The sequence below is a fragment of the Rhinopithecus roxellana genome, chromosome 7, assembly GCF_007565055.1.
Source record: "Rhinopithecus roxellana isolate Shanxi Qingling chromosome 7, ASM756505v1, whole genome shotgun sequence".
In the NCBI taxonomy this organism is placed as follows: domain Eukaryota; kingdom Metazoa; phylum Chordata; class Mammalia; order Primates; family Cercopithecidae; genus Rhinopithecus; species Rhinopithecus roxellana.
In genome coordinates this window covers 42,992,486-43,013,824 of record NC_044555.1, presented here as the reverse complement: position 1 = coordinate 43,013,824, position 21,339 = coordinate 42,992,486, and the positions used below count along the sequence as shown (strand labels likewise).

Sequence of the window (21,339 nt, the reverse complement as noted above, 5' to 3'; positions counted from 1 at the left end):
TTTCCTTTCCTGAGTTCCACACAGAATTTAAGTTTCTAGGTTAGGTTTTATCCTTGTGTAATTCTGGTAACAGTGCATTTTGTGACTGTCTTTATCAGAAACACTGGTGGCTAATGTTTTCTTTATTAAGGAATTGCTTTCATTGTTATGATCACTTGAGTGTTATATGAGACCTTACCTACCTGGAAAGGTATTCCACTGCTTGTGCTGCCTTTGTACTTTCTTGTTAACAGTTTTAGATCAACCATGATAAGTGAAATCAGGAGATGGACCTCAAATAATTTAACACTGCTTCTTCCTTCTAGCTCCCATTGAAATTGGACTTTATTAAAATTAAAAACTACTCTGTGAAACGCACTGTTAAGAAAATGAAGCCATAGAATGCAAGAAAATCTTTGTCCTAAAAATAGATGTGTTTTGAGTGTTTTTATTACTGCCACTTTGGTTTGAGGAATGAGGTTTAGGGAGCTTTTTCATATACTTTCTATAGATTCGCTGATGTTCTTTTTCTGTTGTGATAAGGGAAGCAAGGAAATGTGAAGCAATTACCAAGAGAAAAAAAAGGACATTATTAATACTTAATACTTGTGCGCAGAATCAACGTAAATGCTGTCCACCATAGAGTTTCTGTAGTCTGCGATAATTTAGAAAAATTATAGGCAGGGATGTTTTAGAACATCTATTAAAGACTACTGATTTCTGGGCTTCTGTCCAAAATCAGGCAAGATTACTCTAGAGGTAATTGTTTATAATAAGTGCTATGATTTGCTCACAGTCACGTTCACATCCATAAAGCTAGACTAAATTTTAGTAGACTCTGCTCAAACTCCTTTCCTCCTACAAATTTCAGCCTATTAAGGGATAAGTAGACAATGATTTCAACGTTACCTTTTACATGATGGCATACCGGTGGCTACCAGAAGTTGAATGTGGATAATAATTGAGAGATATTCTTTCAGATATTTCAAATGTGTGAAAATTATTTCGAGTTGCATAAGAAAAAAAAAGAAATTCCTGAAATGACTCAACAATATTTGTCATTAAGTATTTCTTATTAAACTGGAAAATAGGTTGATATTTTGATAAGGGAGTTATTATTTATTGACAAAGACTTTAAATTAAAGCTATTAATATAAGCATTCATTTTAGAGATTTATATCTAAAAGGGTATAACATACTCCAAGTCTGTTTTCTTCTATAGTTCTGAAGCTTAGAGAATCTACATCCTGCCTTACCAGCACCTCTGTTAAGTCTCTTAAAGAAATTATAAAGCTGTCAACTATCAACACATCAATGCATTATTGTTATGATGTTACAAAACAGTTATAATGATTAAGAAGAAAGTTCTTATTTTTTGAAATGCAATGATGTTTGGCTTAAAGATTTGTGTTTCTTTTATGGGTAAAAATTTTGCATCTTATCAATATTTGGGGAATGAAAGCAAGAACAAAGCATATTTATAATTAAACGTGGATACAGGAAGATTTTTTAAATGATTAAACAATATAAAATACCACAGGTGCTATTAATGGCACAAGGAGACACTAGGATATAATAAAAATTGTTTTTTATAAGAAAACTAAGAATGAATTCAGATACTTTTTGACAAACTATTTCAGATAATCATAATGTAACAAGTTTAATATGCACTGTCTCTTTTAGGACTGGATCTGCCATTTATGATGATGCCTCATCCCCTACTTCCAGTCAGCTTACCTCCTGCATCAGTTGCCATGGCAATGAATCAGATGAACCATCTCAATACTATTGCCAACATGGCTGCTGCAGCACAGATTCACAGTCCACTCTCCAGAGCTGGTACCTCTGTTATAAAGGTAAGAATCATGATTTAGAAAAGGACAAAGGTGTCAATTACATGCAAATTTAGATAAAATATTAACAATCCCACTGGATCTTCAGTAGTCACTCAGCTCATTGACTCAGTGAGTTAGCATACAGTATTGATGGGCTTAGTTTGTGACTAGGCCTGCCAGGTTTGTTGCTGTTTGTTTGTTTTCATTCCATGGTCACAAATCTCACTTTTAATTCTATTTCCTGTCTTGCAGTCATGTGCACAGTGTGTGGGAGGCATGGGCAGACTAATGACAGAGTAGAAGAGTGTGCAAAAACCATTCCCATTGCTGGGGTGAAACAAAGTAAACACTATGCATCTTTTTGGAGTTTGAGGGACAGTTATGAGGTATGATATACCATACAGGACTTACAGTCAGACAGATTTGGGTTCCAATTCTGATTTGCAACTTAGCTGAATGAACTTGGGCATGACAGCCCTCCTGAACATGTTTCCTCAACTGTAAAATGAAGGTCATAGTTAATAATCTATGCTGCTTATTTCATGGGCTGTCTGGAGATAATATGAGTAAAATATATGTAAAAACCTGCAAAATATTAACAATATTTATGATAACTTATTGCATTAACATTATGATGTTAGAATACTTTTTTTTCAAGTTTATGGACATGGGATAATGAAACACAAAGAATATTTTGTAGCTACCGCTTCTTTTTCCTCTTAGTTTGGCATATGGCTTTTCTGCTCTCTTTTCAATTATCATATGAACTAGGCTTTTGAATGCTTTTTCTTCTTGTGAAGAGGTGATATATGGGTACATAGTATCCCAAGATTTTAGTTAATCACAAAAACCCATTGATTCCCTCCTTTATTCCTCCACTTACTCAACAAATATTACACCTTTAATAATTACATGTCAGGGTATTGAGCAATATGGGAAATTTATAAGTACGATATACACCTTGACTTTCAGGAGCTCCCAAACATAAATGTGAGACAAACAAGTACCCACTTAACTTATACCAACAAGACAGACTATGATGGATAACATAAGAGAACCACCAAGTATTACAGGAATTTAGAGGAAGGAGTGATTATACCTACCTTTTAGAAGAGAGGAGGCAGGGATCTGGGAAGGTATTATAGTTAATGAATTTCAACTAAGCCTTGCAATATTGATATGATTGTAATAGATAGGTATGGAGGTGAAAGAAATGAAGGCAGAGGAAATGTGACATTTTGAACATACTTGTTTCATTTTAAAATTAGCTTGTAATTTGGGAGCCTTCTAAAGCACTGAAGAATATTTGAAGCATAACCTTTGTAAGAAAGGAACAGAAAAATTGATCATTTTTATAAAGCTTCATCTATATATTTATAACACCAACTGGAAGTATGCTTCCTGGAGAGACTGGTTGCAGACTTCACCACTACACAAATACCCTGGCAACAAAACTGCACTTGTATCCCTGAATCAATAAAAAAAATTAAAGGTAAAAATAAAGCTTGTGATTGATAATGAGTTAGTCTATCCTAACTAATGGGAGCTCTGTTATTAAAATATTTGACGGGAGTGTAAACTTGGACTTAGGGTTGTCTTTGAGAAGAAAATTACCCAGGAAATGTGGGATAAATTTCCCATGATTTTGAAACTGGATGGCTATTAAGAAAATATGACAACACAAACAAATTGTGAAATTATATTAAAAAGCAAACCTGGGAGCAGTGGCAGTGACATGTGCCTGTAGTCCCAGCTACTTAGGAGCCTAAAGAGAGGCAGATCACTTGAAACCAGGGGTTCAAGATCAGCCTGGGCAACATTGTGAGGCTCCTTCTCTAAAACAAACAAACAAAAGCACTTCAAAGTAATTGTATCATCATACTGGCTTTGGAATGATGGAGGAGTACTCTTAATAGAGGCATGCTTATGACTCTTCAAAAGTACATCGGTTGGTTTTCATAAGTACCACATTTAATTAGCTGTATTTCATTTGAATGTTTGAGACTTCAGTTAGCTTTGTGAATAATTTGCGTCAAGAGGCACATGGAAATGTGGTTCATAATTATGGTCCTGGAAATGGGAAAGATAATTATCTTCTTAATCCAAGTTTTTTTTTTTTTTTTTTTTTTTTTTTTTTTACCTATTACAGCAATATAACTGACATTTTGTTTAGGGCTTATTAGTCTATTTCATATGCAACCTTTTAAAAAAGAAAGTTGGCATTGTCACAAACAATTTTATACAACTTTTTAACAGGTGAAATTAGATCATATGCTTATTTATGTCCTGCCAAATACACAAATACATAGAAACCATTTTATGCTAAAGAGAAATGTATCTACTTTCATGTCGTTATTTTGACTAAAGTAAGTTAAGACAGATATATTTAATTAAAGCACTGATAAAAATTTCTATTTCTGTACAAATCTATGAGAAATATATTTTGTCATATGCATAGATTGCATGGTGGTGGAAGAAGGGCTTTTTGGGTATCCATTGCCCAAATAATGTACATTGTACCCAGTGAGTAATCTCTCATCATGCACTCACCTTTCCATTGTCTATCATTTCATTCCATACTTTACACTCCTGTGTACACATTATTTAGTTCCCACTTATAAGTGAGAACATATGGTATTTGTCTTTCTGTGTCTGACTTGTTATGCTTAAGATAATGGCCTCCATTTTCATCCATATTGCTGCAAAAGATAAATTTCATTATTTCTTATGGCTAAATAGTATTCCATTTATATATATATATATGTGTGTATATATATATATATATGTGTATATATATATGTGTATATATATATATATATGTGTATATATATATGTGTGTGTATATATATATGTGTATATATATATGTGTATATATATATATATATCGTATTCCTCTATCTATCTATCTATCTATCTATCTATCTATCTATCTATGTCGATGGATAGATAGGAATTTGATAATGGGTTAGTCTATCCCAACTAATGAGAGCTCTGTTATTAAAATATTTGACCGGAGTGTAAACTTAGACTTAGAGTTGTCTTTGAGAAGAAAATTACCCATGAAATGTAGGATAAATTTGCCTGTTAGGCAAATATGCCTGTTAGGATAAATTCCCATGATTTTGAAACTGTATGGCTATTAAGAAAATATGACAACAAAGAACAATGGCGAAATTATATTAAAAAGCAAACCTGGTAGCAGTGGCGGTGATGTGTGCCTTATTTTATATATAATATATATTATATATATATGAATACTATTTAGAATATATATATATATATATATATATATATATATATATATATAATGGAATACTATGATCCTAAAAAGTGCAAGATATATATTCATATATATATGCAAGATATATATGTGCATATATTCATATATATATGCAAGATATATATGTGCATATATATATATATCTTGCAGTTTTTCTTTATCATATCATCTGTTGACAGACACTTAGGTTGATCCCATATCATTGCTGTTGTGAATAGTACTACAATAAACATATGAGTGCAGATATCTTTTTGATATAGTGAGTTATTTTCCTTTGGGTAGATACCCAATAGTGAGATTGTTGGATTGAATGGGAGTTCTATTTATAGTTCTTTGAGAAATCTCCCTACTGTCATAGTGAATGTACTAATTTACATTTCCACCAACAGTGTATAAGCATTACGTTTTCTCCTCACAAACATTTGTTATTTTTTAGCTTTTTAAAAATCCTCACAAACATTTGTTATTTCTTGTCTTTTGAAAAATAGCCATTCTGACTCATGTAAAATGATATCCCATTGTGGTTTTAATTTGCATTTCTCTGATGATTAGTGATGTTGAGCATTTTCATATGCCCGTTAGTCATTTGTATGTTTATTCATGTCCTTTGCCCACTTTGTACTGGGATTATTTGGAGTTTTCATTTTGAGTTGTTTAAGTCCCTTCTAAATTCTGTTTACTAATCCCCTGTCACATGCATTATTTGCAAATATTATCTCCCATTCTGTAGGTTGCCTGTTCAATCTTGATTATTTCTTTTGCTGTGCAGAAGATTTTTAGTTTAATTAAGTCCCATTTGTCTATTTTTGTTTTTATTGCCTGTGCTTTTTACATCTTATTCATAAATATTTTGCCTAGACCAATGTCCAGGAGAATTTTCCTTAGGTATTTTTACAGTACTTTTATAATTTTATGTCTTGCATTTAAGGGTTTAATCCATCTTGAGTTGATTTTTGAATGTGCTGAAAGATAAGGGTCCAATTTCATTCTTCTGTGTATGACAGTCAAATTTTCCCAGCACCATTTGTTGAAAATGATGTCATTTCCCCGGTGTATATTCTTGTTGATTTTGTCACAAAAGAGTTGGCTCTGAGTACCTGGCTTTATTTCTGTGCTCCCTATTTTGTTCCCTTGATATATATGTCTATTTTTATATCAGTACCATGCTGCTTTGGTTACTGTAGCCTTATAGTATAATTTGAAGTCAGTAATGAGATGCCTCCAGCCTTATTCTTTTTGCTTAGTATTTATTTGGCTATTCGGGCTCTTTTTTAGTTCCATATGATTTTGAGGATAGTATTTTCTATTTCTGTGAAAAATGAATTTTTTTAAGGGATTGCATTAAATCTGTAGATTGCTTTGAGCAGTATGGTCATTTTAATAATGTTAGTTTTTCTAATTCAAGAACAAGGGATATTTTTCCATTTGTTTTTGGCATCTACAATTACTTTCACCAGTGTTTTGTAGTTTTCCTTGTAGATATCTTTTACCTCTTTGGCTAAAATTATTCTTAGTTTATTTTTTACTAGCTGTTGTAAATGGGATTACCATGTTTATTTGATTATCTGCTGGATCATTATTGGCATGTGGAAATGCTACCAATTTTTGTAAAGGGATCTTCACACTTTACTAAATTAATTTCTCAAATTCAAAAGATATTTGGTGGAGACTGAGGCTTTCTAGATGTAGGTCATGTCATCAGTGAACTGGGAAAATTTGACTTCCCCTTTTCTGTTTGGATGCCTTTTATTTGTTTCTTTTGCCTGATTGCTCTGGCTGGGGTATATTGGTTCATTCTCAGGCTGCTATGAAGAAATACCTGAGACTGAGTAATTTATTTAAAAAAATATGTTTAATTGACTCACAGCTCCACATGGCTGGGGATGCCTCAGGAAAACTTACAACCATGGCAGGAGGCAACTCTTCACATGGCAGCAGGAGAAAGAATGACTGCCAACAGGGAAAATGCCAGACATTTATAAAATCATCAGATTTCATGAGACTCACTCTTTCACAATAACAGCATGGAGGAAACCACCCCCCATGATTCAATTACCTCTACCTGGTTCTGCTCTTGACATGTGGGGATTATAACAATTCGAGGTGAGATTTTGGTGGGGACACAGAGGCAAATCATATCATTCCACCTATGCCGCCTCCAAAATCTCATGTCCTCACATTTCCAAACACAATCATACCCTTTCAGTAGTCCCCACAAATCTTTTTTTTTTTTTTTTTTTCTTTTTTTTTTTTGAGATGGAGTTTCACTCTGTTGCCCAGGCTGGAGTGCAGTGGCGGGATCTCGGCTCACTGCAAGCTCCGCCTCCCAGGTTCACGTCATTCTCCTGCCTCAGCCTCCCGAGTAGCTGGGACTACAGGCGCCCGCCACCACGCCCAGCTAATTTTTTGTATTTTTAGTAGAGACGGGGTTTCACCTTGTTATCCAGGATGCTCTTGATCTCCTGATCTCGTGATCCGCCCGCCTTGGCCTCCCAAAGTGCTGGGGTTACAGCCGTGAGCCACTGCGCTTGGCCTAGTCTCCCCAAATCTTAATGCATCCCAGCATTAACCCAAAAGTCAAAGTCCAAAGTTTCATCTGAGAAGGGACTCAAGGCAATTTCCTTTTGCCTATGAGTCTCTAAAATCAAAAGCAAGTTAGTTACTTCCTAAATACAATGAGGGACAGGCATTGGGTAAATACACCCATTCCAAATGGGAGAAATTCTGCCAAAACAAAGGAGACACAGACCCTATGCAAGTCTGCAGTCCAATAGGGCAGTCGTTAAACCTTAAAGTTCCCTAATAATATTCTTTGACTCCATGTCTTACATCCAGGTCATGCTGATGCAAAAGGTGGCCTCCCATGGCCTTGGGCAGCTCTGCCCCTGTGGCTTCACAGGGTACAGCCCCCTCCCGACTGCCTTCACAGTTGAGTGTCTCTGGCCTTTCCAGGCACATGATGAAAGCTGTTGGTGGATCTAACATTCCATGGTCTGGAAGACAGTGGCCCTCTTCTCAATGTTCCACTGGGCAGTGTCCCAGTGGGGACTCCGTGTGGGGCCTCACATGCCACATTTTCCTTCTGTACTGCCCTAGCAGAGGTTCTCCTTGTGGACTGTGTCTCCGCAGCAAACTTCTGCTGGATATCCAAGGGTTTCCATACATCCTCTGAAACCTAGGCAGAGGTCCCTGAACCTCAATTCTTGTCTTCTGCACACCTGCAGGCCTAACACCACATGGAAACCACCAGGACTTGGGGTTTGCACCCCCTGAAACAATTACCTGAGCTGTATATTGGCCCCTTTCAGCCACAGCTGGAGCAGCTGGGACAAAGGGCACCAAGTCCCTAGGCTGCACACAGCAGGGGGGCCCTGAACCCTGCCCAGGAAACCGATTCCCCCTGGTAGGCATCCAAGCCTGTGATGGGAAGCTCTCTTACATGGCCTGGAGGCATTTTCCCCTTTGTCTTGGTGATTAGCACTTGGCTCCTAATTACGTATGCAAATTTATGCAGCTGGCTTCAATTCCTCTCCAGAAAATGGGAGTTTTCTATTGCATCATCAGCCTTCAAATTTTCCAAAGTTGTGTGCTCTGCTTCCTCTTGAATGCTTTGCTACTTAGAAATTTCTTCCGCCAGATACCCTAAATCGTCTCTCTCAAGTTCAAAGTTCCACAGATCTCTAGGGTAGGGGCAAAATGCTGCCAATCTCTTTGCTAAAGCAAGAGCCACCTTTATTCCAGTTCCCAACACGTTTTTTATCTCCATCTAAGACCACCTCAGCCTGGACTTCATTGTGCATGTAACTGTCAGCATTTTGGTCAAACCCATTCAATGAGTCTCTAGAAAGTTCCAAACGTTATTACATCTTTCTGTCTTCTTCTAAGCCCTCCAAGCTGTTCCAACCTCTGTCTGTTACCCAGCTAGTTCCAAAGTTGCTTCCACATGTTTGGGTATGTTTACAGCGGTGCCCTACTATCTCAGTACAATTTACTGTATTAGTTCATTCTCATGATGCTAGGAGACTGAGTAATTTATAAAGAAAAGAGGTTTATTTCTCTTGCCTGATTGCCCTAGCCAGAACTTCCAAGACTATGTTGAATAGGAGTGGTGAGAGAGGGCATCCCTGTCTTGTGCCAGTTTTCAAAGGGAATTTTTCCAGTTTTTGCCCATTCAGTATGATATTAGCTGTGGGTTTGTCATAAATAGCTCTTATTATTTTGAGGTACGTTCCATCAATACCGAATTTCTTGAGCGTTTTTAGCATGAAGGGCTGTTGAATTTTGTCAAAAGCCTTTTCTGCATCTATTGAGACAATCATGTGGTTCTTGTCTTTGGTTCTGTTTATATGCTGGATTACGTTTATTGATTTGCGAATGTTGAACCAGCCTTGCATCCCAGGGATGAAGCCCACTTGATCATGGTGGATAAGCTTTTTGATGTGCTGCTGAATCCGGTTTGCCAGTATTTTATTGAGAATTTTTGCATCAATGTTCATCAGGGATATTGGTCTAAAATTCTCTTTTTTTGTTGTGTCTCTGCCAGGCATTGGTATAAGGATGATGTTGGCCTCATAAAATGAGTTAGGGAGGATTCCCTCTTTTTCTATTGATTGGAATAGTTTCAGAAGGAATGGTACCAGCTCCTCCTTGTACCTCTGGTAGAATCAAGGGTATCCAGTTAGGAAAAGAAGAAGTCAAATTGTCCCTGTTTGCAGATGACATGATTGTATATTTAGAAAACCCCATCGTCTCAGCCCAAAATCTCCTTAAGCTGATAAGCAACTTCAGCAAAGTCTCAGGATACAAAATTAATGTGCAAAAATCACAAGCATTCTTATACACCAGTAACAGACAAGCAGAGAGCCAAATCAGCAATGAACTTCCATTCACAATTGCTTCAAAGAGAATAAAATACCTAGGAATCCAGCTTACAAGGGATGTAAAGGACCTCTTCAAGGAGAACTACAAACCACTGCTCAGTGAAATCAAAGAGGACACAAACAAATGGAAGAACATACCATGCTCATGGATAGGAAGAATCAATATCGTGAAAATGGCCATACTCCCCAAGCTTATTTATAGATTCAATGCCATCCCCATCAAGCTACCAATGACTTTCTTCACAGAATTGGAAAAAACTGCTTTAAAGTTCATATGGAACCAAAAAAGAGCCCGCATTGCCAAGACAATCCTAAGTCAAAAGGACAAAGCTGGAGGCGTCACGCTACCTGACTTCAAACTATACTACAAGGCTACAGTAACCAAAACAGCATGGTACTGGTACCAAAACAGAGATATAGACCAATGGAACAGAACAGAGTCCTCAGAAATAATACCGCACATCTACAGCCATCTGATCTTTGACAAACCTGAGAGAAACAAGAAATGGGGAAAGGATTCCCTATTTAATAAATGGTGCTGGGAAAATTGGCTAGCCATATGTAGAAAGCTGAAACTGGATCCTTTCCTTACCCCTTATACGAAGATTAATTCAAGATGGATTAGAGACTTAAATGTTAGACCTAATACCATAAAAACCCTAGAAGAAAATCTAGGTAGTACCATTCAGGACATAGGCATGGGCAACGACTTCATGTCTAAAACACCAAAAGCAGCGGCAGCAAAAGCAAAAATTGACAAATGGGATCTAATTAAACTAAAGAGCTTTTGCACAGCAAAAGAAACTACCATCAGAGTGAACAGGCAACGTACAGAATGGGAGAAAATTTTTGCAACCTACTCATCTGACAAAGGGCTAATATCCAGAATCTACAAAGAACTCAAACAAATATACAAGAAAAAAACAAACAACCCCATCAAAAAGTGGGGAAAGGATATGAACAGACATTTCTCAAAAGAAGATATTCATACAGCCAACAGACACATGAAAAAATGCTCATCATCACTCGCCATCAGAGAAATGCAAATCAAAACCACAATGAGATACCATCTCACACCAGTTAGAATGGCAATCATTAAGAAGTCAGGAAACAACAGGTGTTGGAGAGGATGTGGAGAAATAGGAACCCTTTTACACTGTTGGTGGGATTGTAAACTAGTTCAACCATTATGGAAAACAGTATGGCAATTCCTCAAGGATCTAGAACTAGATGTACCATATGACCCAGCCATCCCACTACTGGGTATATACCCAAAGGATTATAAATTATTCTACTACAAAGATACATGTACACGTATGTTTATTGCGGCACTATTCACAATAGCAAAGACTTGGAATCAACCCAAATGTCCATCTGTGACAGACTGGATTAAGAAAATGTGGCACATATACACCATGGAATACTATGCAGCCATAAAAAAGGATGAGTTTGCGTCCTTTGTAGGGACATGGATGCAGCTGGAAACCATCATTCTCAGCAAACTATCACAAGAAGAGAAAACCAAACACCGCATGTTCTCACTCATAGGTGGGAACTGAACAATGAGATCACTTGGACTCGGGAAGGGGAACATCACACACTGGGGCCTATCATGGGGAGGGGGGAGGAGGGAGGAGGGAGGGATTGCATTGGGGAGTTATACATGATATAAATGATGAATTGATGGGTGCTGACGAGTTGATGGGTGCAGCACACCAACATGGCATAAGTATACATATGTAACAAACCTGCACGTTATGCACATGTACCCTAGAACTTAAAGTATAATGAAAAAAAAAAAAAAAAAAAAAAAAAAAAAAGAGGTTTAATTGACTCACAGTTCTGCCTGACTGAGGAGGCCTCAGGAAACTTACAGTCATGGCAGAAAGCACCTCTTCACAAGGCAGGAGGAGAGAGAAAGACTGCCAGCAGTGGAAATGAATGTCCAACGCTTATAAAACTTCCAGATATCCTGAGACTCACTCAGTATCACGAGAACAGCAGGAGGGAAACTACCCCCATGATTCAATTACCTCCACCTGGTCCTACCCTTGACACTTGGAGATTATTACTATTCAAGGTGAGATTTGGGTGGGGACACAGAGCCAAACCTTATTACTGGGACTCCAGTATTATGTTGAATCAGACTGGTGAGAACAGGCATCTTTGTCTTGTTCCAGTTCTTAGAATACTTTCAACTTTTCTCCATTCAGTATAATATTGGTTGTGGGTTTGTCATAATGGTTCTTATTGTTTTGAGGTATTTTCCTTTTATGGCTCCTTAGTTCATTGAGGTCTTTTATCATGAAGGGAAGTTGGATTTTTATTAAACGCATTTTCTGCATGTGTTGAGATGATTATATGATTTTTGTTTTTAATTTGGATTGTGTAATATATCTTATTTATGTATTTATTTATCTATTTGTGTATTTCTTTATTTAAAGACAGCGTTTTGCTTTCTCACTCAAGTTGGAGAGCAGTGGTACAATTATAGCTCACTGCAGCTGCAAGCTCCTGGGCTCAAGTGATTCTCCTACCTCAGTCTCTGGAGTAGCTGGGTCTACTGGCATTTTCCACCATGCCTGGCTAATGTGTTTCTTTGTTTTGTATTTTTATTTTTGTAGAGGTGGGCGTCTTACTATGTTGCCTAGGCTGGCCTTGAATTCCTGACCTCAAGCCCTTCTTTCAATTTGGCATCCCAAAGTGGAGTCCCAGTAATAAGGTTTGGTTCTGTGTCCCCACCCAAATCTCACCATGAATAGTAATAATCCCCCAGTGTCAAGGGCAGGACCAGGTAGAGGTAATTGAATCATGGGGGTAGTTTCCCACATAATCCTGAGATTATGACATTTATTCATTTGTATATGTAGATTCATCCTTACATTCCTAGCATAAAACACACTTGACCATTATATATTATCCTTTTGATGTGTCATGACTTAATTTATTAATATTTTGTTGAGGATATTTGCATCTATGCTTTTCAAGGATATTGGCCTGTAGTTTCCTTTTATTGTTGTGTTGTCCTCTGGTTTTGTTATCAAGATGTTACTGGCCTCATAGAATTATTTAGGGATACTTTCCTCCTCCTCAACTTTTTGTAACAATTTCAGGATGATTGGTGTTAGTAGAATTTGGCTGTGAATACACCTGATCATGGGCTTTATTTTGGTTGATGATTATTTTTGTTAATGATTCAATCTCGCTACTCATTATTGTTCTGCTGAGGTTTTACATTTTTTCCTGCTTCAATTTTGAGAGAATGTAAGTTTCTAGGAATTTATCCATTTCCTCTAGGTTTTCAAGTATGCAAGCTTTTACTTCTTCATAGTAGTCTCTGATGATCTTTCATTTTTCTGTGGAATCATTTGTAATGTCTCTTTTTTTATTTCTGATTTTTATTTGTATATTTTGTTAGTCTAGCTAATGGGTTATCAATTTTGTTTATGTTTTCAAAGAGCTATTTTCTCATGTTGATTTTTCATACTTTTTTATTCTTTATTTCATTTAGTTGTGCTCTGATATTTATTTCTTCTGCTAATTTTTTTGGGGGGGGTTTGCTTTTCTTTCTCCTTGAGGTGTGATGTTAGGTTGATAATTTGTAAGCTTTCTAAATGTTTGAAGTAGGCAGTTAATGGTATAAACTTGCCTCTCAGCACAATTTTTGTCTTTCTCATAGGTTTTGATATGTAGTGGGTCCATTTGCATTTGTTTTAAGAAATTTCTAGATTTCCTTCTTAATTTCTTCCTTAAGCCAATGATTGCTCAAGAGCATGTTGTTTAATTTCCATATATTTGAAGTTTCCTTAGTTTTTCTTTTCAATGATTTTTAGTTTTATTCCATTGTGATCTGAGAAGATGCTGGATATGAATTTGAATTTTAAAAATTTGTTGAGACTTGTTCTGTGGCCAAGTATATGGTCTATCTTGGAGACTGTTCCATGTGCTGATGAGGAGAAGGAATATTCTGTAGTTGTCAGATAGAATATTCTATAAATGGTTCTCCCATGTTGGGTGCTTGTATTTTTAGAATCATGATACCCTCTTGCTGAATTGATCATTTTATCAATAGTGATTGGGTTGTCTTTTTTTTACTATTTTTGATTTAAAGTCTGTTGTAACTGATATAAATATAGCTACTCCTGCTGACTTTTGATTTTCATTTGCATGAAATATCTGTTTTTCACCTCGTTGATTCTGTATTTGTTTTTACAGGAAAGCTTCTTGTTATCAGCATATAGTTGGATCATGTTTTTTAATTTATTTCACCCATCTATGTCTTAAGTGTAGCATTTAATCCATTTACATTCCAGGTTAGTGTTGACATGTGAAATTTTGTGCCTGTCATGTTTTTTATTCCTTTTAATTGGTTTTACAGATTATTTGCTTTTTCTTTATTCTCTGTGTTTCTTTATTGTTTGATAGAATTCTGACATGTTGTCATTTGATTATTTCTCTTTCTCATTTGTATGACTGTTTTGTAAGTCTTGTGAGTTTTATACTTCCATGTGTTTTCATGATGATGAATAACGAAGTTTTGTTTCCATGTTTAAAACTCTTTTGAACATTTAATGTATGATCAATACGGTGGGGAGGAATTCTCTGTGTTTGCTTGTCTGGGAAATATTTTATTTTTCCCTAACTTATGAAGCTTCTTCTTGTGGATAAAAAAATGCTTGTCTGGCAGTTTTTTCTTCTTTAGCACTTTGAAAATGTCATACCATTCTCTTTTGGCCTGTAACATTTCAGGTGAGAATTCCATTGTCTGATGGGGGTTCCTTTACAGATGACTAGATGTTTTTCTCTTTCTGATTTTAAAATTATTTATTTCCCATTGATTTTAGATATTTTGACTATAATATGGTGTGGTGAAGTCCTTTTTGCAATGTATACTCTTGGAGATTGCTAAGTCTCCTTTAGATGTCTGACACTCTTGCTAGAAATGCAAAATCTCCATAAATTACTTCCTCATATAGGTTTTCTAGACTTTTGGTTCTTTCTTCTTTCTCAGAAACACAGATAATTCTTAAGTTTGGTTGCTTTATGTACTTCAAAATATGTTATAGTCTTTATTCATTAATTTTTTTTTTTTTTGACTGACTGGATTATTTCAAAAGACTGGTCTTCATGTTATGAGACTTTTCCTTCTGCTTGGTCTTGTCTATTACTGAAATATTCAGGTGTACTTTATATTTCCTTCAATGAACTTTTGGATTCTAGAATTTCTGTTTTTTGTTTGTTTGTTTTTGTTTAAAAAAAAAAAAAAAAAACGGTATCTGTCTCCTTGGAAAATTTCTCATTTATGTCCTGAATTGATTTTCCAATTTATTTGCATTTGTTTTCAGATTTCTCTTGCCTGTCATTGAGCTTCTCTAAAATTAACATTTTGAATATTTTATCTGTCATTCAATAATTTCTTTGTGATTCATTTCTTTTCCTGATCAATTTTTTATGGTTTTATTGTGTCATATTTCCTTGCTTATCATGCTTCCTGGTGTAACAGTAGCTTTTTCCAAGTTTTTGAAACTGCTTTTATACAGGAAATTTTTGCTGAAAGTGTATATATGTTATTGGTTGAGTCGGATACTTTGGCTTTGACTTTGGGTGCCCACGGTAGTGTAATCTATACAATATTTTCTGTAATATACAGGGTCATTGGTATCTGTGATTTCCTCCATGGGTTACGGTACAGTTATGTGTTAAGCCTGTGCTGAAATTTTGCTGTAGGAATGGGATGCGAGACAGATCATTCTTCAGGCAGTAATGATGGCATCAATAGGCTGAATCTGCCTGTTCTTAGTCCCCAGAGCAGCTTACACAGGCACTAGTGTTCATGAGTCCTGAAGGGCCAATTTGTGAGCCTCTGGGTAGCTTGTTTGGATGCTGGTAATGACAGTGGTGGGCCATGCATTTGGGCAGGTTCCCAGGACCCCTGGACTGCTGGTGTGATGTGACTAAATGCAGTAGTGAAGATGGAGCAACCCACTTGAAATCAAGTGGTTTGTGCTCGTGTTGCTGGTGCCTGCAATTGGTTGTGGAGGCTCGTTCACCTGGCCAGCTGATAGCACATGTGGGTGGGTGTCATCTGTTGTGGTATTGGTAGATTGGGTCAGTATGACTTCAGACTCTGGAAGCAGCAATCAAGTGCCAGCAATAATAAACTAGGCTGGGAAACTTCCTGGGTCCTGCATGGCGTGCTTGAGTGCTGGGGATATGGGTCTAGGCAAGGAGACATTTCCTTGAAAGTAGTGACTTCAGGTGCTGTCTGTGATAAGCAAAAGTGGGGTTGTCCTCATGCCACCAGTGGAATTCTCAGGAATGGACTGTCATGGCTGTGCTGTAGACCTGCCATCAGGGAGGGTGGGGCTCCTTATAGCTGGAGGGGCAGGTAACTCTGGAAAGTACAGCCTGTCCACATCTTGATCTCACAGCAGCTGTAGCAGGGGAGAGGGAATTGTTTCAGGAGTGTCTGCCAGGTGGCAGATGCAGCAGAGTCAGCTCAAACTCTGCCCAGTGGTGGGGCACAGCCCAGTGTTACACTCTCAAAATTGCACCAGGTGTGGGTCCATAACCAGACAGAGTGGTGTACCTCTCAGGTGAGCAGCATGGATAAGAAGCTGTGGAAAGTGAAGTCTGCTTATGCCTCAACCTTGCAGCAGCAGCATGGATAAGAAGCTGCAGAAAGTGAAGTCTGCTTATGCCTCAGTCTTACAGCAGCCTCAAGTAGGGTGGTAGAGATTGTCCTAACGGTGTGTGGGAGCACTCAGTTTCCCAGATCCTTCCTCAGTCCAGTGTTGGCAATGGCAACAGCCTTGTCAGTGCTGCCTCGGAGGAGGATCTAGATCCTTGGTATCTAGTCTCTCAGAATGGTTCAAGGTTGAAGCTGCTCTGAGATTGGAAGCCTGTGGGATTTTGGGTGGATTCCCTTTCTGGAGCAACACCCTTGTCCAATCACTAGGCAACTCCCTATGTTAGGCTCAAGGCCTGTGTTGGTTGATGGGTTCTTCTATAAGCCAAGATTGCTAAAGTCTGTTGCAGGAGTGTGGAGTCCTGGGGAGTTTCTCCCTTACCTTTTCCCCATGTCCAGGAGCTTTTCTTGGTCCCCAGCAAGCCCCCATCCTGGTAAGCTGCTTCAAACCCTCTCATTACTTGCTTTGGGGTTTCCCATGAGTCTCTGTTGAATTTTACTGTTCTCTTTTAGACAGTCTGTTTGAAATGTGAGTATCTACTCACTGTTCTTTAAATTTTATAATCCTAGCAGTTTTACATAATAAAACAAATATTTAAATTTGTATAACTCATTACTTTACAAAATATCTTAGTTGAATTCACCAGGTCTTTTATATCATTTTTACCATGTAGGTAAACTGTCTTTCCAAATATGCATTATCAGAATATTTAACATTTAATTATTAGAAGTAAATGTCTTCACTATGAAATTTGATTTCCTTCTGACAAATCCACTATGAATTAAGAAAAGTCACAGTGGCCTTTCCCAAAACCTCTTTGCTGTATATACTATAATCGATTTAAAACACACCTACAGAAAAACAATACTCAGAATTTGAAAGATGCAGTATGAGAGTAGGGCACATTATAAAAAGGGTCCAAAATTTGTGTTTAGTTATATAAAACTTGTGAAAATTTATAGAAAGCGCTACCAAATTATTTTGAAATGTTTACATTACTCATATTGTCATTTTTTTCTTTCAGATCAAAATTACCTTTTGATATAGTTTGGATATTTGTCCTCACCCAAATCTCATGTTGAAATGTAATCCACAATGTTGGAGCCTGGGCTTGGTGGAAGGTGTTTGGATCATGAGGGTGGATCCCCCATGAATGGCTTGGGGCATCTCTGTGGTGAAAAGTGAGCTCTCACTCTGAGTTCACACAAGATCTAGTTGTTTAAAAGGCTGTGGCACGTGCCCCATCACATTCTCTTGCTCCTGCTCTGGTCATGTGATATGTCTGCCCCCACTTCACCATCCACCATAAGTAAAAGTTTCCTGAGGCCTCCCCAAAGCAGGTGCCAGTGATATGCTTCCTGCACAACCTGCAAAACCATGAGCCAATTAAACCTTTTTCCTTATAGGTTCCCCTTTGTCAGGTGTTTGTTTATAGCAATGCAAGAAATGCCTAATACAGAAAACTGGTACTGAGGGATAAAACATTGTTGTAAAGATACCTTGAAATGTGAAGCCAACTTTAGAACTGGGTAATGGGCAGAGGTTGGAAGAATTTGGAGGGCTCAAAATAAGACAGAAAGATGAGGAAAAGTTTGGTACTTATTAGAGACTGATTAAATGGTGGTGACCAAAATGCTGATTAGGATATGGACAGTAAAGTCTAGGCTGCTGAGGTCTCAGATAGAAATGAAGAATTTATTTGGAACTGGAGCAAATTTCACATGTGTTATACCTTAACAAAGATCCTGGTTTGCATCCTGTTCATGCCCTAGGGATCTGTGGAAGTTTGAACTTGAGAGTGATGACCTAGGGTATCTGGCATAAGAAACTTCTAAGCATCAAAGTGTTCAAGATGTGGCCTGGCTGCTTCTAACAACATATGCTCTTATGTGGAAGCAAAGAAATAATGAAAAGTTGGAACTTGTATTTAAACAGGAAACAGAGCATTAAAGTTTGGAAAATTTGCAGCTTAGCTGTGTGGCAAAAAAAGGAAAAAGCTTTTATGGGAGAGAAATAAAAGCAGGCTATGGAGCAACCATTTGCTAGACATATTTGCATATCTAAAAGAAAGCTAAGTGCTAATATCCAAGACAATGAGAAAAAGACCTCAAAGGTATTTTATAGAACTTCATGCAGCCCCTTCATCACAGGCCTAGAGGCCTAGGAGGGAAGAATTATTTCTTGGGCCAGGCCCAGGGCTCTGCTGCCCTGCACAGCCTTGGGACACAGCTGCCTGCATCTCAGCTGCTCTAGCTCCAGCCTCAGCTCAAAGGACCCCAGATAATGCTCTTGCCACTACTCCAGAGGACACAAGCCACCATATCCCTTGGCAGCTTCTGTGTGGTGTTAATACTACAGACACACAGAATGCTTGAGTGGATGAGACTTAGTAGCCTTTGTTAGGTTTCAGAAAACGTATGAGAAGGCCTGGGTGTCCAGGCAGAAGCCTGCTGCAGGGGCAGCGCCCTCACAGAGAACCTCTACTAGGGCAGTGCAGAGGGAAAATATGGGATTGGAGCCTTGACACAGAGTCCCCACTGGGGCACTGCCTAGTGCAGCGATGAGAAAGGGGCCACTGGTTCCAAGACCCTAGAATGGTAGATCCACTGGCAGTTTACAACTTCAGTATGGAAAAGCCACAGATGCACAACAACCTGTGAGAGCAGCACAGGGTCTGAACTCTATAAAGCCACAGGGACAGAGCTGCCCAAGGCCTCAGGAGCCCACCACTTGCATTAGTGTTCCCTGGAGTTAAGGGCAGTTGGGACATGGAGTCAAGGGAGGTTATTTTGTGGGATGTGGGACATGAAGTCAAGGGAGATTATTCTGGAGCTTTAAGATTTAATGACTGCCCTGCAGGGTTTTGAACTTGTGTGGGGCCTTTCTTTCGGCTGATTTCTCTCTTTTAGAACATGAACGTTTACCCAATGCCTATACTCCTGTTGTATCTTGGAAGTAAGTAATTTGAATTAATTGGTTTTAAGTAAGCAATTAGGTTTATAGGCTCATAGGTGGAAAGGACGTGCTTTGTCTCACATGAGACTTTGGACTTTGGACTTTTGAGTTAATGCTGAAACAAACCAAGACTTTTGGGGACTGTTGGAAAGGCATGATTTTACTTTGCAATGTGAAAAGGACAAGAGATTTGGGGGATTCTAGGGGTGGAATGATATAGTTTGGATATTTGTTTCTGCTCAAATCTCCTATTGAAATGTAATCCCCAATGTTGGAGGTGGGATCTGATGAGAGGTATTTGGATTATGGGGGCAAATCCCTTGTGAATGTCTCAGGCCATCCCCCTGGTGCTACGTGAGCTCTCACTCTGAGTTCACATGAGATCTGGTTATTTAAAAATGTGTTGCGCCTACCTCCCCACGCTTGTTCCTGCTCTAGCCATGTGATATGCCTGCTCCTGCTTCAACTTCCATGAGTAAATACTTCCTGAGGCCTCTTGAGAAGCAGATACGAGTGCTATTCTTCCTGTGCATCCTGCAGAACCATGAGCCAATTACATCTCTTTTTTTATAAATTACCCAGTATCAGGTATTTATTTGTAGGAATGCAAGAACTGCATAAGACATCCTTTTTGCCATATCATTTTTTTAAATCCCTGGGATTAAAAAAAAAGCAAGCTGTGATATTGAAACATGTTTTCAGTGTCCTTCTAAACACATGCCACTCTTCTTTAGCTTGGTTTATGTTAAGCTGATGTCTGTGCTAATGCTTGTCACTGATGATCATAACACTTAGATCACTAATTCCACTGGAAGCTAGTCTTCTAGTATATTCTTTGAATAATAGGATTATATGCTGCATAGAATATATCAAGTTAATAAATGACTGGCTATACAAATCATACTTATTTCTAACATTTAGTATTTCTAGACAAAGGTCCTAGGAGCAATTTTTAAAATATTTCTGCACTTCAGTTTTCCTTTCTGCAAATTGGATCTTGCTTTCTTTATACTTTACTTCTATATTTACATATAAAGTTTTTATTTAAATTATAGTTTACATCTGAAAATTGATTAGGCTAATCTGTAAGCTGTGTTAACTTTTCATTTTAATTCAAGTAAGTCAATTTGTCATTCGCTAGCAGGCTTATTTGTTAACAATTAATTGAATCAGATGAAGCCACTGGTATCTGGTTTAAAAAATTTGTTGGTTCATTCATATTTTTTGTTTTCTATTCATTGAATCACTATTGTGTATCAGGTAGTGCTCAAGGTTTATGATTTAAATGGGAGAGAAAATAATGAACAAAATAAATAATTATATAATTCTCTATTAAGTATTTAGATAGACAAAATGAACCCGTATTTTTTCTTTTGAAAACATGATAGAGTTTGCTTTTATGCCCTATGAGACCAGGGTTTTTGAGTTATAAAAAGAAGTGAAACTACCTATAATTATTTCTACTTATCTACCTTCACATTGCTTAAAATTTTAATACTGGGTGATTTGTTAGTGTGCTATTTTTGTCTCTTATTTTTCACATTCCTTAAAAGAAAGCTATGGGATATATGCAACTGTGATTGAGTGCATACTCACAAAATACATTTATTTTCAGAATGTTACAAGTCTAGTTTTGTTCGTTTGAATGCTCATAGGCTCAAATGAACACAGAACTTGTGTACTTATTCATGAACTTAATATTTGCTTAATCAGGTAATGTT

General features: G+C 37.5%; 1 protein-coding gene across 2 annotated transcripts in view; it reads left to right on the top strand.

The window, feature by feature from the left end:
- Positions 1 to 21,339, top strand: part of LOC104655361 (dachshund homolog 2) — a 194,654-nt gene that overhangs the window by 66,364 nt on the left and 106,951 nt on the right. For both annotated transcript variants that reach the window (XM_030934124.1, XM_030934125.1), the window contains exon 3: positions 1,663 to 1,835. In XM_030934124.1, coding sequence (XP_030789984.1) covers positions 1,663 to 1,835 — 173 coding nt within the window. The remainder of the gene's footprint in view (positions 1 to 1,662; positions 1,836 to 21,339) is intronic.